This window comes from Indicator indicator, chromosome 20 (genome assembly GCF_027791375.1).
Source record: "Indicator indicator isolate 239-I01 chromosome 20, UM_Iind_1.1, whole genome shotgun sequence".
NCBI lineage: Eukaryota > Metazoa > Chordata > Aves > Piciformes > Indicatoridae > Indicator > Indicator indicator.
The window spans coordinates 18,108,023-18,122,880 of NC_072029.1; the positions used below are offsets into that span (position 1 = coordinate 18,108,023).

General features: G+C 41.0%; 1 protein-coding gene across 2 annotated transcripts in view; it reads right to left on the bottom strand.

Annotated features, from left to right (window-relative positions):
- The window catches only part of OXSR1 (oxidative stress responsive kinase 1), a 94,767-nt gene that overhangs the window by 5,397 nt on the left and 74,512 nt on the right, over positions 1-14,858 (bottom strand). The window contains exons 8-15 of one of the 2 annotated variants that reach the window (XM_054390234.1): positions 13,676-13,809; positions 11,562-11,610; positions 9,286-9,351; positions 8,934-9,056; positions 4,893-4,928; positions 3,102-3,257; positions 1,895-1,930; positions 454-527 (exon numbers count right to left, since the gene is read on the bottom strand). In XM_054390234.1, the coding sequence (XP_054246209.1) occupies positions 454-527; positions 1,895-1,930; positions 3,102-3,257; positions 4,893-4,928; positions 8,934-9,056; positions 9,286-9,351; positions 11,562-11,610; positions 13,676-13,809 (674 nt within the window). The remainder of the gene's footprint in view (positions 1-453; positions 528-1,894; positions 1,931-3,101; positions 3,258-4,892; positions 4,929-8,933; positions 9,057-9,285; positions 9,352-11,561; positions 11,611-13,675; positions 13,810-14,858) is intronic. The other variant, XM_054390233.1, reaches the window with a different exon arrangement.

Genomic DNA, 14,858 nt, shown 5'->3' on the forward strand with positions numbered 1-14,858 from the left:
CTTACAGTCCCTTTTCTCCTGTTTCTAGTGGCATAGAGCAGAATCCATGCCTTGAATTAGGTAAAAACTCCACTCTTGCTACTGGCTGAAGCCTGAAGTTGTGCCTGAGGAGCTGGATGGTCCAAAACAAGGCCAAAACCCCTGAATCTCTGATCTCCTGAAGACAGCCCAACTAATTCCTCCTTCCTACCCTGTCAAGAGTTCAGGAATATTTATGCAAATATCAAAACCCCTTTCAATCTACACCTCTTGCCAAACTGAAGAAGTGGATGCAATAAACTACTTTTTCCTAGGTCCCAGTTTTGGAAGAGTAGATGAAATCAAAGCTGACAAACAACATATAATCACCACCTTCTTCATTAAAGGGCAGATAGCAAAATGCACTGCAGAAATCTTCCAGAGTCCCTTTCTGCAAAGGTTCACTTGGACAGAACAGGTCAGTTGTATCCTTACCTTAACCTTAGTACAAGGCTGATGGGGACGTTTGTATCTTCCTGTACCGGAGGTGCAGCAGGGGCAGGTGGGACCTGCAATAGGATTACATCATTTTAAAGCAGCTCAATGCTTCCCCTATCTGATTTTAAAGCTAGAGATAACCTTGATCAACTAGAAACACAAATAAAAGTTTAACTAATCTCTGGAATCATGGCACTACAGTGATAAAGACAGACTAAAAGATAACTTCATGCTTAAATAGTAACTCAGGAGTTTCCCTTTCCAATTACCTTGAAAAGAGTTGAAGCTACACAATTTGAGAAATGCCAAGATGGCAGGAGACTTCAGAAAGTGCTAAAAGACTGCTTGCTTTGCATCAAAACTTAAGGGTTTTGGCCATTTGTGACACCTTTTCAAGACCTCCTGTGTTTTAATCCCTGCCCCAAACATCAGATTTAAAAACCTGATATAATAGTGAAGAGTACCTAGGAAATAATTTCACTGGCAGGTAACCAGGTAATCTCTGTTACTTTTTTATGAAATCAAAGACCTGAAGAAATTATAGCAGCAATTTCATAACCTCCTATTTTCACTTCTAAATTACATCTGAGTAATTATTGGAAGGTGTAACTAAAGCATTTTATATTAGTCAGCAGCAAGCTTCCAGCAGGAAAGATCTCAGGAGGTGTCCATCTTTAGAGCACTTGTGATACCTCCAGTAAAAGGTTAATTGTTAATCAATCTCCACACACAGCAAAAAAAAAAAAAAAAAAAACACCCACAAAAAAAACCATAAAGACCAAAAAACAGAGAAGGGTTGGTCACACTTCCAGTGTACAAGTCATCTGTACTGCACATGCTGAGGCAGGGATTGTAAATCTGCAGTCAGACGACAGATACAACATCAGGCTGGTAATTTAAGCTGAGAGGTCTTGAACAAGTTTTTTTTCAACTAGATCACTTGATTTTTCATGAGAGGAAAGGCAAAAAAAAAAAAAAATCCTTTAAAACTGGTATTTTACTCAATTGATCTGGCCTCTTGTGCCAGCAATGCAGCTGAGGGCTTCTGATCACTACCTCATTTCTGTTGAAGTTGCAAGCTTTACCAGGACACTGAAAACAAAAAAAGGTGTACAGAGAAGCCCAGAGGTCTTCAGAAAAGTAACCAAAGAACTAAAGGAGAGCTATAAAAAGTAGCATACTGATATTAAGAGCTTTAAAGATGAACAAATCAACAGCAGAGAGCTATAAAGAAGAGCACATTGACACCAAGAGCTATAAAGAACACACCAGCATCAATAGCTATAAAGAAGAACAAACTGACACCAAGGTATGAAGTCCACCTTGGGACAAGCCAACAACACATAAGGCACCTGGTACTAGTGGCAGGAAGTAAGATACTGTGCTAGTGCAAATCCAAACACTTTCACTGGGACCAGCACTGCTACTTCTTGTTAGCCTTCACTGCTGCTGGTGCTTCAAATGCTGCATAAAACTCAGGGATTAAACACTGGCCCTTTTCCAAGAGATTGGAATGGGTTTGATATAAATAATAAAAGCCACTTTTAATGTAGCCAAGAACATGTCAGACCCCAACTCCAGTCATTTTGTTTCACAACTCACATCTTTACAAAAGCTTTACAGAGGAACATGACCTGACTGCACTGAAGTGATACACTTATTTCTATGTTCTTTAACATGATGAAACATTTCTAGGAAGGAATTACACCTAAGAGTTCTTTTCCTAACCAGCACTTCCAAGTCTCTTCCTCATGGGTCTGCCAAAGGTTAATGAGAGCCTGCTCCCCTCCAAAAGTGACAGCCTCTCCCCACCAAGACTAGTGCCTTTTACAGAAAAGAGGTGCCACCACTCAGAAGTCTGGCAAACTCTGCACTGCTTTATTCCAGCTAACCACAAGACATGTTCCAAGTGTCTCAGTATCACTTGGGTTGGCCATTTTTCTTTTTAAGAGAAGTCAGAGCTTTTTCTTGGCTTTGCTGTGCCAACCTATCTGACCTACAGTCTACATTTTGAGGTGACATAGCTAGGAATTAATAACAAACTTGTCAAGCTTCCCCATTCCCTGTAATCTCCCCCTCAAAGGTCCATTTTCCCCTCTTGTCTTGAAATGGAAGTGTTTGAAGGTACTGGAAGGTTTAGAGCTTCCCAAAGATGGAGTTCCTCCACAATTTTGACTGTTAAAAGGACAGTTTTAATCTGGGCCACCTGTTTCCTGAAGTCTGGAGAACTTGCATGTTGTAGTTCCCTTCTCTCACTCCTCTCTACTCCTATCCCACAGATAGCAGTAATGCTGAGACAATCAAAGCCCATTTGTGCTGCACTTCAAACACCAGGAACAAGTAGTTGCCACTTCAATGAGACTCTCCCTTTTTTCTTACCTTTAGCTTTGCCTCAAGCCAGAGTCCATTCCCTAAACAGCATAAAGGGCACTGCTCACCCACAGAGTAAGAATGAAAAACTGCTGCAACAACAGTGACTCTCTTCCCTTAAAAAGCCACCAGGCCAGCTGTCCCTTCTGTATAAGCAGCAGCACTAAATCAGCTCCAGGCAAGCAGCTTGTGCGGCTTCAGATGATTTTAGCATTCTTGGAACAGGACAACTAAGTGTAAAGCTGAAAAATGGTATGAAACGTTTCTGATCTCACCTGGGTTGCTGCTGGGGCTGCTGGAGGAGCCTGACTAGGTGGAGGTACAGCAGTCTGAGGTTGTGCAGGGACTGGTCCTGCAGCCTGAGGTAGTTGAGTAGGTGCCTGTGCTGGAGCATTGAGTGAAGGACCTGGAGGCTCAGCTGATGGGAATAGCTGAAAGCAAAAAAAAAGCATTTTAATGAGAAAAGGAACTCAAGAGTTCTGATTCAATCACCAGCTTTCCTAAAAAGCATTCAAATCACTTTGAGAAGTTCAACATCAAGGGCATTCCCAGGTCTCCACAGCACTAACACCGATCCTAAGTTGGTGTTCAAGGGAATTGATGTGTACTTATGTCCAGGGACACCTTCTGTCCTGATATTTGCAAGTTTTACTCACCAGTGAAGAAGGTTAAGAAACCAAGACATTAGCATGACTGGACAAAAACCACACTCTGCAGCTAGCAAGGCTGGATGCACACAGATTATATCCTAGCTTGGACAAGGACAACCTACCCTTTAATTTCCTGCCTTATCAAAATATGAGTCCTACTTACATTTCCAAGTAGCCATGAAATGACAGCAGAGCAACTCTGCTTTGACTTGTAGCTCTTTTCAGAGAACACAGCCTAGCAAAGCATTAAGATAACTATCAACCACTTATCCATTCACACAATAGATGTCAAAGTCATAGCAACCTGGATACTCAACCAACAAGTGAAATCAGAGCTTAGGGTCTTCAAAACACACAAGACTGTTCAGGATTGGATGTACTAAAGTTAGTCCCTTGCAACAAAAAAACACCACCAACAACAAAATATATGCAATTAGAGGGTGAGGGAAGAGCACTAAATGAAAGTTTAATCTTTTTTACCTGTTCTGTTTTTCAGAACAGAGAAACTGATTTTGACATGGTAGCCAAAGAACTCTAAGCTTGATGGCACTTCTTCACATTACCCTGCAAATTAGTCTGCTAAGTGGTTGGAAACTTAAATTACTTTGAATATTGAAAACCTGAGCAGCAGACCCCCAAATCACTCTATATTAAGGGATGTATCAAAATGGGGAAATGAATTCCAAAGGGACTGTGGTTTTCAGCATTTTCTTTGTATTTAGAATTTATGTCAAATTACTGTGCCAGAACTGTAGTCTTTCTTGAGATCTCCCTTTATATTCAATTCTTGGAAATGGATGAAGGAAGAACAGGACAGTCTAACCCACGACTAATCTCTAGGAGACAGCTCTGTTTATCTTTCCACACAGGTAGGGAAAAGAAAGACAGAGCAGAGTGTTTAGAAGATAAGCAGTGTCTATTACTGAAAAGATACTCCAGCATTCCTGATGGAAAAAACACAGAACTGTGTCTCTTCAGACAGATTATGAATTTCAATCAAACCAGTAAATTAGAGGATGTAAACCAGATACTTTAAAATTGTGTTTTGTTGTGGGTTTGGGTTTTGTCCTTTGGTTATTGTTTGGGTTTTTGTTTTTTTAAGAAAGGAAATCAGAACACCATTGTTCTACTTGTTCTTGTGACCACCTCATTATCTTACAACACACAGATTTTTGCCACAGTAAATAAAAGTTGAAAAGACAACACAAAGTTAACTCAGGAAGACCTCTTGGTATTACACAGCCAATAATTCCTATTACAGAGAGGTTTTCAAGCAGAGCTCAGCTAGATACTAGCTTCTCCTTTACACTGGTGTTTTGGGTTTTTTTTCCAAAGACTAATAAAAATATGTTCATTGAAACAACAGCAATAACTAGGAGTCATCATTTGGGGAAGCCATTTGCAATTTTATCTTACCTCTGCATTCTGTAGAGGTTCTTTCACTCTGGGAGACTGAAAAACAGAGAAAAAGCTGTCATTGCCTAGACAAGAGTAAACTTCATGACCAGAAAGATTTGTCAGAACCAAACTGAATGTCTGAAATCTACATAATTACTTTGAGGTTACCTACATGTATTAAGATGCATAATAATAAGGGACAAGACAATTTGCTGGCAACCTGATCATACCGCCCAGAAGCAGAGAGTCATGTTTCAGAACTTGCAGCTGATATTTGGACAGCAGTATACAATACTGCTATCGTTGTTAACCATTAGCAAAACCCAGTACTCTTGGAGATCACTCAGACTAGGTCAAACTACTTGTACACCAAGATGGCAAAACCCATTTTAAGCAACCCAAGTCCCGAAAAGAAAAAAAAAAAAACAAAAAGAAGAAAAATGCCCTTTGTATAGTTAGAGAACCAGTTTGCATACCAGCTTGCTTAAAGCATACAGGACCTGATTGGGAGGGGAAAGTGAGCCTTACTTGTGCTGCTTTGTAGGAAGAAATCTCTCACCCATTTCCATTGCCCTTGGACTCTGCATTATGTTACACTCTCCATGAGAGAAAGCAGAAGAGTGACAGCTGTACACAAGATCAGCAGTAAAACAAAGATAGCAGTGGAATGCAGGGGAAAGTGCAGTCAAAGCAACGTGATCAATCTTTGCTTATCAGTCAAACAAAGCCAGTGTGCATTAGTGATTTCACATGAGCAGGAAGGAATTGCTAAGCACTCATGGAAAACCTTGCAATTAAGATAGCCTGCAGCTTCGATTTCTAATAGGCCAAATTACCATGTGGAGACAGACAGGTGGGATGGCTTGGTCCATGCTGGGATTAATAAAAGAGCTGTTCCTTCTCCACACAGTGGTCTAAAAGACAGGTTGTAATGAGGATGGCGTAAGTTCCACAGAAGAACATTAAGTCTCATCATTCCACCCTTGAGTCACTTCATGCACTAACCAATGCCATTACCTTAAGAAAGGCAGATCAGAGCAATGGATAACATATGACTCAGAGGCTTCTCATGAGAGGGGGTTAACAAGTCTGGTTCTCAGAACAGCAAGTTGCACAAAGCCCTCTGGACAGGAGGAGAATGAACTGCTCCTTCACGATGACTATGTGCAGACAGTGTCAGGAAAAAGTCATGCATCTGGAAGGGTAAAGCTTGAAATCCATCTCCATGTGCTGAGTCTCCACTTGACAGTTACCAGGCAAGACGAAACATGTGGCATTGCTGCCAGAGATAAACAGCCATGCTCCACAGCTGCAGCGCTGTTCTTTCAGGCACAAAGCTCATCCAAGAGTACCTGGATGCCTCAAGGAATAACTCCAAAGGAGCCTGTCTGACAGATCACAGTGTGCTAGACATTGTACAGACAAGTGGGGCAACACTGGCCCTGCCCCACAGTTAACAACTAACCCAGATAAATGGCAAACAGAAGCAAGCTAAGGAAAAACATGAACACAGGATGAGAGTTAAAAGACATTTACCTAATTAAGGCACAAATAAGATGAGTTTGCTGAAATATTAGTTGTATTATTATATCATATTATTTTTGCTTGGGTAATCAGAGATCAGACATGAGTAACTAGAGAAACGTGGCCACTGGGCCACTGCACAGATCTACTGCGTCATGGAAGGTGAATGATTTAAGAGCTCACAATAGTACAGTTGCTTTAAATTTGAATGCAGAGAGGAAGTCTTTATATCCACACTCAACAATTCCAGGGATATTTCTGGTTCTGTTTATAAAAAAATATTTATCTACCTTCAGGTGCAAGAGACTTGTAAAATACACATTTCTACATTATTAAGTTTACCCTATGTTTAATGTGAAGTGGAGACAAGCAAAACAAAATACAAACACTTTTCATTTGTGTAGATGCTTTTATATGTGCTAATAATCACAGAATCAATAAGGTTGAAAAAGACCTCAAGGACCATCAAGTCCAACCTGTCACCCAAGAAGTCGATCTGCAAGGTAGCCTTTTTACTTTAAGGCTGTCAGGAAATAAAATGCAGGTGCAGACTGAATTATGGAATGGTTTGGGTTGGAAAGGGCCTCTAAGGATCAGCTACTTCTCCCCTCTGCAATGGGCAGGAACTCAAGGTGACACCTAGTTAATGTAAGTTATTCTATCCTGCAAATTAGTTAAAATTGCAGAGGGATTAGGGACAGGTGGAATTTATACCCTGTGTTTGAAACACAGCCAAAAACTGGTCTGCAAACACACCACCCTACTGGTGGCAAACACTGGCAGTTTGGGTACAAGTCTTCAGAGGACTTGAAAAGATATTAAATGCAAGAGGTGCACAGATGCCTTCAGACAGCAGAAAGCAGAGGAAAGACACCTAGGGCAGGATTCCAGTGCCTAGACAGACATGCAGTGAGGTTTAAGACAACACAGTGCCCTTCCTGATCTCCAGAAAGGTACAGGTCTCCCAAAGTTCTGTGTTATATATACATGGGGTGCCTCTAAAATGGCAATACACATCTAGAGTTCGGTAACTGAATTGAGACTTATTGCTCTAACACTCATCCTATAATAGGATTCTTGAATGGGAGACCTAGATTACAGCAATTAGAACAGACAGCAAACCAAGGAAACATGCCAAAATTCCAAAGGGAGAAAACAAACAAACGAAAAAACCCAACCACACCACCACCACCCCCCCAGACAAAGAAAACCAACACTGGCTTGTAAAGGAACTTGTAAACGTGTATCAATCTGCTTTTTTTTTTCTTGTGTATAAGGAATGAAATAAGTACTGTTCAAAACACAGTAAACACGACACAACAAGTTCCAAGTAATCTCTGAACAGAGTCAGGGTCTTTTATAATATTGCCTTCTACAATTTGATTATATGGTAACATAATACAAAGCATCAAGAATTTCAGTAGTAGCCACCTGGCACCAAGAGATCCTCCCTGACTGTGTACTACGATATACCAGATATTCTAAGACACAAAAATTATTGCCACAAAGCATGGAATTACTCTATTAATAGCAGCCTTTAAAAACCCAAGAATTTCAAAGGATGCTAAAAAGAGGCAAAATCTTGAATTTAATATTGAAATGTTTACACAGATTAGTAGAAGGAACAACCACCAGCAGACCAATGAAAGAAGTTAGGGAAGTTAGAAGTTGTAAAGGGATAAATGACTCAAATCAGTACTGCTTTTTTCCCCTTTCATATTGAAAAGCTTCCTCTAAAAATCCTCCACTGTTTCACTATTCACTTACAGAATTATGAAAACATACAGTCCACTTAAAGGTACCTGCTGTAGTGAAAAGGGCCAAGCCATTACAGCCAGAATCCACACTGCTGACTGTGTGGGGAAGACAATCTGGAAATGTAATCTTTTAGCTGATCACTATGAATTAGTCCTCTGTGTTTCTAGGGGTTAAGTCTAGGTTTAAGGGTTTTCATGTTTGTATTAGCAGAGTGGGAGGTGCTGTTTTTTGCAGGCATTTTCAAGTGCTAGACCAATCACTCCTTGTCACTTCAAGGATGCCATAACATTTTCTACTAGGACTAACTGATTTCAGTGTAACTGAGGGGACAGAACCAGGTCCTGTATGTTTCAGGTATCAGCCATAAACCAAGGCCCAACTGATTTCAACTCCATCCTGGAGAGGGCAGTAGGACAAAAAATCTCCTGACACTTCCAGAAGAAAGCATCTCAAACAATCGGCACCCTTAAAAACAATGAGAATATCCTAGACCAGGTGAACTAACGTGCTGAGCTAGGAATAGACCTGAACTCATGTTCCAAATGACAATCAGCTTCCCTGAATGAGATCAGCTGTGCCCCATAAGGATGATGGAAAAGAGATCAATACAATTCTTCAGCCTTCAGTCTGCCTTCTCCAGTTCAGTTGCAAACTTGAGGGGAAGGACAATGACTTACTGTGTTACCATAATTGAGGCCACATCCTTCCCTGCAATATTTAGACATACTAGTTAGGAAACAAAACAAAAAGAGCAGAGATATCAGTCTGAGGACCCACCCTGAGCTGTGAAATTGCTGCTCTGCCTTCCTCACTTTCTTCATCTAGTTCATCATCACTCCATTCCCAGCCACCATCTTCAGTCTTATGAAGACGTCCGCTGGAACCTGGGACTCTCCGGACCTGCTCAGCACAAAGACACAGAACTGATAGGTCAAGCAGAAGTTTCTACACTCAAATCTTTTTTAGGCTCAGGCTGTAGTATCTGCCAGGATGCTTGAGTATTTTATTGAGATGTCCAGCTCTGTATCTAGAGAGCTCTGTACTACAATAACTCTCATTAAAAATGTGAACACAAGCATAAACACCATAGTATGAGTGTACCAGCAAGAGCCCAAGAGGTTTTTGTTACCTTTTTGGATCTTTCAGTGATTGTTGGTGCTCTCTGCAACATCTTCTCTTGTAAAAATTCTTTATTCTGTAAAAAGAAAAATATCAAACATTTGCATTGCTGAAAATGTCCTTTGATTCCTTCAGTGTCTTGGATAAAGAAACTTAAATTACTTGCAGCAGAAAATGCTTTATGTGTTTCATCCTCATTCCCCCAAAGATATTAATCACTTTCTTCCTTTGGACCACAGTGCTTCAGCCTAAATACCTTTTCATTTCAGTTAGCAGTAGTACTTTCCCTATGAAATGTAACATGGAAGCAACAACCAAGGAGTCATATTCTAGTCTGTCTGATTTACTGGAAAAGGTATTTCTTACGTTACAGCATCTGATATCCCGCTGAGAGATTTGGCATTCTTCCATTTGCAGATACCACACCACCTGGATCCAGCCCCTTTGCTTTATTCTACTCCTAAATTTACACCTGTCCGACAGTCAAAGGCAAACCTCAGATGTCAGGCAGGCTGGGAAGCATGAACCCCTCTATGCTGGAGCAATAAGACTGAGGAATTGAGGCAGCACAATTTAAAGTGGCTGAAAAACCGTACAGCACATATGATGCTTAGAGAGGAAGTAAACACAGTGATCACAACAGATTAAGTATTAGGCAGGTGCAGTGATGCTTTATTAAAATTATTCCAGCCTGCCAAACATCTGGGCTGCTCTGAGTCCCATTTTCCAAGCAGCGCAGTGTGCAGCCAAGCTGGTGGCTGCAGGGCACATGGGCTAGGTGAGTACCCTGGGATTAGCACTGGGATCTGCCTGGCACCAGTGAGTTAGATACCCTGCCATCCCTGCCCATGAAGTGCTCCCAAAACTGCCCTGTGAAGGTTTCTTGCAAGGCAGAATGGAGCCTCCAGACACATGCTACCTCTTTCCTAGAAGTGGCTCTCAGCAATATCAAAACACAACACAAGCTGCATTTAAATACAGTTCTGTACAGACAAACAGAAGCTGGACTCCTCTGTCCTCAAGTTACAGCTGTCAGATTGGCAGGGGCTGATGAATGGAAAGCAGTTGAACACTGAGTGTTAACTAGCACACATTTCCAGGTCAGGTGCCAACTTAAGTGTTGCCTCATTTATAATGATGTTAATTTTCTATCACCACATATGCTAATGTGTTACTCTGCAGCAGCTTAATGAAAGCACGAAGGAGATTCTGCACACAATGAAGTATAACATAAACCAGAATGTACATAACCAAACACAGAAAGGTCAGCAATGTGTAAACCATCTTGTCACTTTGGACACCAAGTGTGTATCCAGTATAGAGATGCCAAAAATCCCACCATGGACAATACCTAGTTAAGACTGTCAAGAACCCAGATATCAATTAAAGGTGCCCTGAAGCAAACTCCTCCATTTCATACACTGGATCACTCTCTTGACTTCCTCAGTTGCAGTTGCCAGTCTTCTGTCAACTTCAATAGGACACCCAGCTCCTGAACAGATACCTAGATGTGACTACTTCTATTTAAGCACCTTAATCTGGGAGCTGAAAACTACTTTTAACTGGTGATGCTGCTGTGCTATCCCAGGCACCAGATATCTTTTCAACAGTTTGACCTGTGTTCTGCTATAAACTCATATGTTTCGATCATTTGTATGCCACAGGAATAAAATCAAACAGAAAGCATTTCTTCATTCTCATGGAAATATAAATTCTCCCTTGTATTATTTCTGTCTCCCTCAGTAACACCTTGCACACTGCATATGCACTAATCTCCAGGCAGTAATCACACAAATGCTCACTGGCAGTTCACTTCAAGGCTAGAATGAGAGTATTTAACCATTTTGTATCACAGGATCTTCACTTTCCATTAGGCAGCATGGGGTGAAATAGTTTTAAGTAGTCCTCGGCACAGTGGGCCTCATTCACTGCTTTGCATACAGGCTGATTATAGAGTTTACTAAAATAAAAGTTACATTTACTGCCACAGAGACCTTTATGGTTGGACAGGCAGCCAGACTGGCACCATTACAAAAGCATTAAAAAAACCAAAAGCCACTGAAAGACATTTAAATGCTCAAGAATTTCTAGATCATTCCTCTAATAGCAGCATATGGAAGGAGGTACTGAAGAGAGATTTCATTCTGTTCACTCAATGAACCATTCAAGTCAGCTATGCTGGCCCTAAGTAAAACAGCCCACACTCATGCCAATAAAGCTGTCACCATACCCATCACAGTTCTGAAAAATCCTCTCCACAGATCAGTTTAGGAAGTGTTTTCTTACCTTTGCTTTTGTGAAAAATTTGTGTCTTAAGAGTTCTGCTGCTGTCGGTCTGCCAATAAAACAGATGTAGCAAAGAATTATAAAGACTCCCTTTCAACACAATGGCTGTTCCAGGTTGCTGCAGCTTGTTCTAACATGGCACCTCATAAGGGCATTGGCTTCTCCTGTACAATTGCCCTAAAAATTAGTTGATGTATTCCAATTAATTTTACACCAGCATTCTTCTAAATACTCAAAGCCTATTCTGTTCAACAGCAGTGAATAACTTGGGGATGGAGTGGAGAAGTTGCTCCCATTTCAATGCTGAACTTGAGGCCCTGAAAACCAGTTTGATAGGATCACAGAAGCAACATGCTCAAAATTGAGGGATCACCTAAGCAGGGATGCAGTACTCCCCATGTGTGAGTATTAAGAGTTCTTTCAGAGATACTTGATTGTATATGTGCAATTAGTTCTGTTAAACACAGGCAATCAACCTTTGTGTAACAGCAAATGACCAAGTACAAACTCCTTCCCCTTTTAAGTTAGACTTTAGGATAAATATTGCAAAATAAAAGACATCCCATGGTCAGTTTAGAAGGAGCTTTCTAAAGCCTCACACCCACATGAGAAATTACCAGCTTACAACATTTCCCACACTGCACTTAAAATAGTAACAGCATTTAATTGGTAACTTGCTAAGCTCATTCAGCACAGGGTTTATTTCACCTCAGACTCTAATAAAAATCATCCACTTTCTAGGAATTGAGCCCTCAAAACAGTTAAAGAGCACTAAGTTCTCTTTGTGAACCCATACAACATGCATAAGCTCTTCTCATTCTTCTCTTTAGGAGCTGACCTCCTGCTTCCATACTCAGGATGATGGCAGTGGCTATTAGTGGTGCTTGAGATGAGAAGGGATATGTCATGATTCAGACTGATTGTTTAATTCTCAGCAGCACTCATTCTAATGCAAGGGATAGGATACATTCTAGAAAGGAGAAAAACACATGCTGGAAAAAAACAACCCTGCTATCAGCATTTATCAAGCACTCCACTGGATTCATTAAGCATTTCAAGGGTAAAGCTTGTTAGAAGAGAAAGATCCCATCTCATGATGCATGAGAAGCCTTTGTTCCTGGATCTGGCACAAGAGGGAACTGCAATGTCTTCATTATTATGAAGAGACTTTTCCCTTTCCAGAATTAGTTTGCTTACTGCAGGGGCTGGGAGGGGGGGAAGAGGTGTAAAAACTGCTCTGTGGGAATGCTTGTTTCTTCTCATATGCATTTTAAGGAAAACTGGCTTTAATGTGGGATGAACACTCCTTTAAACATCTTTGCAGACTGGCAAACACTATGACTGGCCTCCACAGAAATACATCTGAGCTGTCCTATGTGCCAGGCTATGGGTTTCAAACAGTGCTGTAGGCAGCTGGACCCTGGTGCAGCTCTGAAGTATACCACAACACAACAATACGATGCTATCCTGAACCTCCACATGTGCACCACCCACCCCCTTGGTGGCATTTCTACCATCTCTGAGCAGTCAAGCTGCTTTTGAAAGTCAGACTGAAAGCACCATTAGGTCATTTAAGCAACCTGCATTGATGAAAACAAGTTGGTACAAATTTGCCAGTGATTTTCTTTATTTTCCCTCCCAAGCCAAGTATTCCTTATAATCAAGCAAGTCAAAACTACACTGGAAGCTTTATTTGCACTGGCAAACTTTTAAAAAGTTTATTCTGGAGCTCTGCAAGTAAACACATATTGCCCAAGGTGTCATTGCTGATTTATAAGCACAGAGCAGTTTTGACAGGGAACAAAACATGAACTGCAGTCACCTGCCTGAGGTGGCCTGGGGGAGAATGGCACTACACACAGAGTGGACTGGGATGCACTCTCATTAACCCAAATGGAAGATGTGTGCCCTGGCCTGCCACAATGCCAAACATTTATCCTTTACTTTTAAGGACAGCCAAGAGAATTTGTTGCCACACAGCATAACTGCTGCATTCATTGTGCCTGAAAGGCTGGAGGGGCAGAGAATGTACCAGCTTTAAAAAATTATGGAATACAATGAGGTTTAGGGCTTGTCTTGGGGGGGGTTAAATTTTTCTTGTTACTTGTTCTTACCTTTTCTCAGGGTCTTTTTGTAGGCACGATGAAATCATCTTCCTAAACGATTTGCCATACTTCTTCAGCATCTCTTTATCTTGCACCCCAGTTTCCAAAGATGGGGGATCATTTTGTAGCGTCAGCATTAAAACCTGCAAGAATTATGTCTATTGGCAATGAGATTTTTCTTGGCCTTTGTTAGAGACGGATCTTGGGAAGGCTGGATTGTAGACTAGTATTTTTCATCAGGCACCTCAGTCAACAAGGACTGCTTCATTATAACAGCTCTCTGAAGGTAGCCAAAGCTCAGAAGGAAATTTCTTAAAATTCAGGCTGTCTCCTCACATTTAGCAGACAGTTAAAACTCACCTACCTTTTCCTCAAGGCAATGACAGGGTCTCTGCCTTTGCTTCCCACGTTCACTAGCTTTATAGAAACAATTATTCTCAAAAATGTTCCTCTTCTGCAAATTCTGGCTGTTGGTTGAGAGATTCAAGACTCCTACAACAGGATCTAGCAAGAGTTACCTCTACCTCCTCTCCTTGGGAAGCCAGGCTAATTTACACCCAGTGATTTATGCTACTGTTTTTCCATCACATCTCCTGGCCCATGGTGCCATCCAAGGGTCAGACACAAGGCTGGGATATGCTTTCAGGCCTGTTTGGTATGATTAAAGGCCTGAGCATAGCAGAATTTCTACTGGCCTTGCTCATTTGACATGAGTAGCTTGGTTCAAAGGCTCTGTTTAGATATCCCTGCAAGCATTTCTTAGCTCAAAATCAAGTTAATATAAAAGCAGAAGGGTGACATAACAAAACACAAAGGTTCACTTCCATGTACCAACGTGACAAAAGGTGAAGACGTTTCCAACACAAGCACCTATCAAGCCAAACTGATTTATTTCTTTCACATCACTCAGATTCTAAAGGAAAGAAAGAAAATTACTCATTTCCATTTTCACTTGTCACCTACATACAGATGAATATCTATTTTTAGAAAAGGAAGCAGCACACGGTGCATTTAAATAGCTTTCAACAGCTATACTGCTTAGGGCAGCAAGAGCCCATCAATCTAACTGAAATTATACAGTCCATGACAGAATTCTCTGGTTTTTTTCCCCTCTCCTTGGAGGGCCACTTAATGCATGGGCCATTTTACTGTATAACAAAACTAGTCTGCAGTGAAATACAATTACATTCAA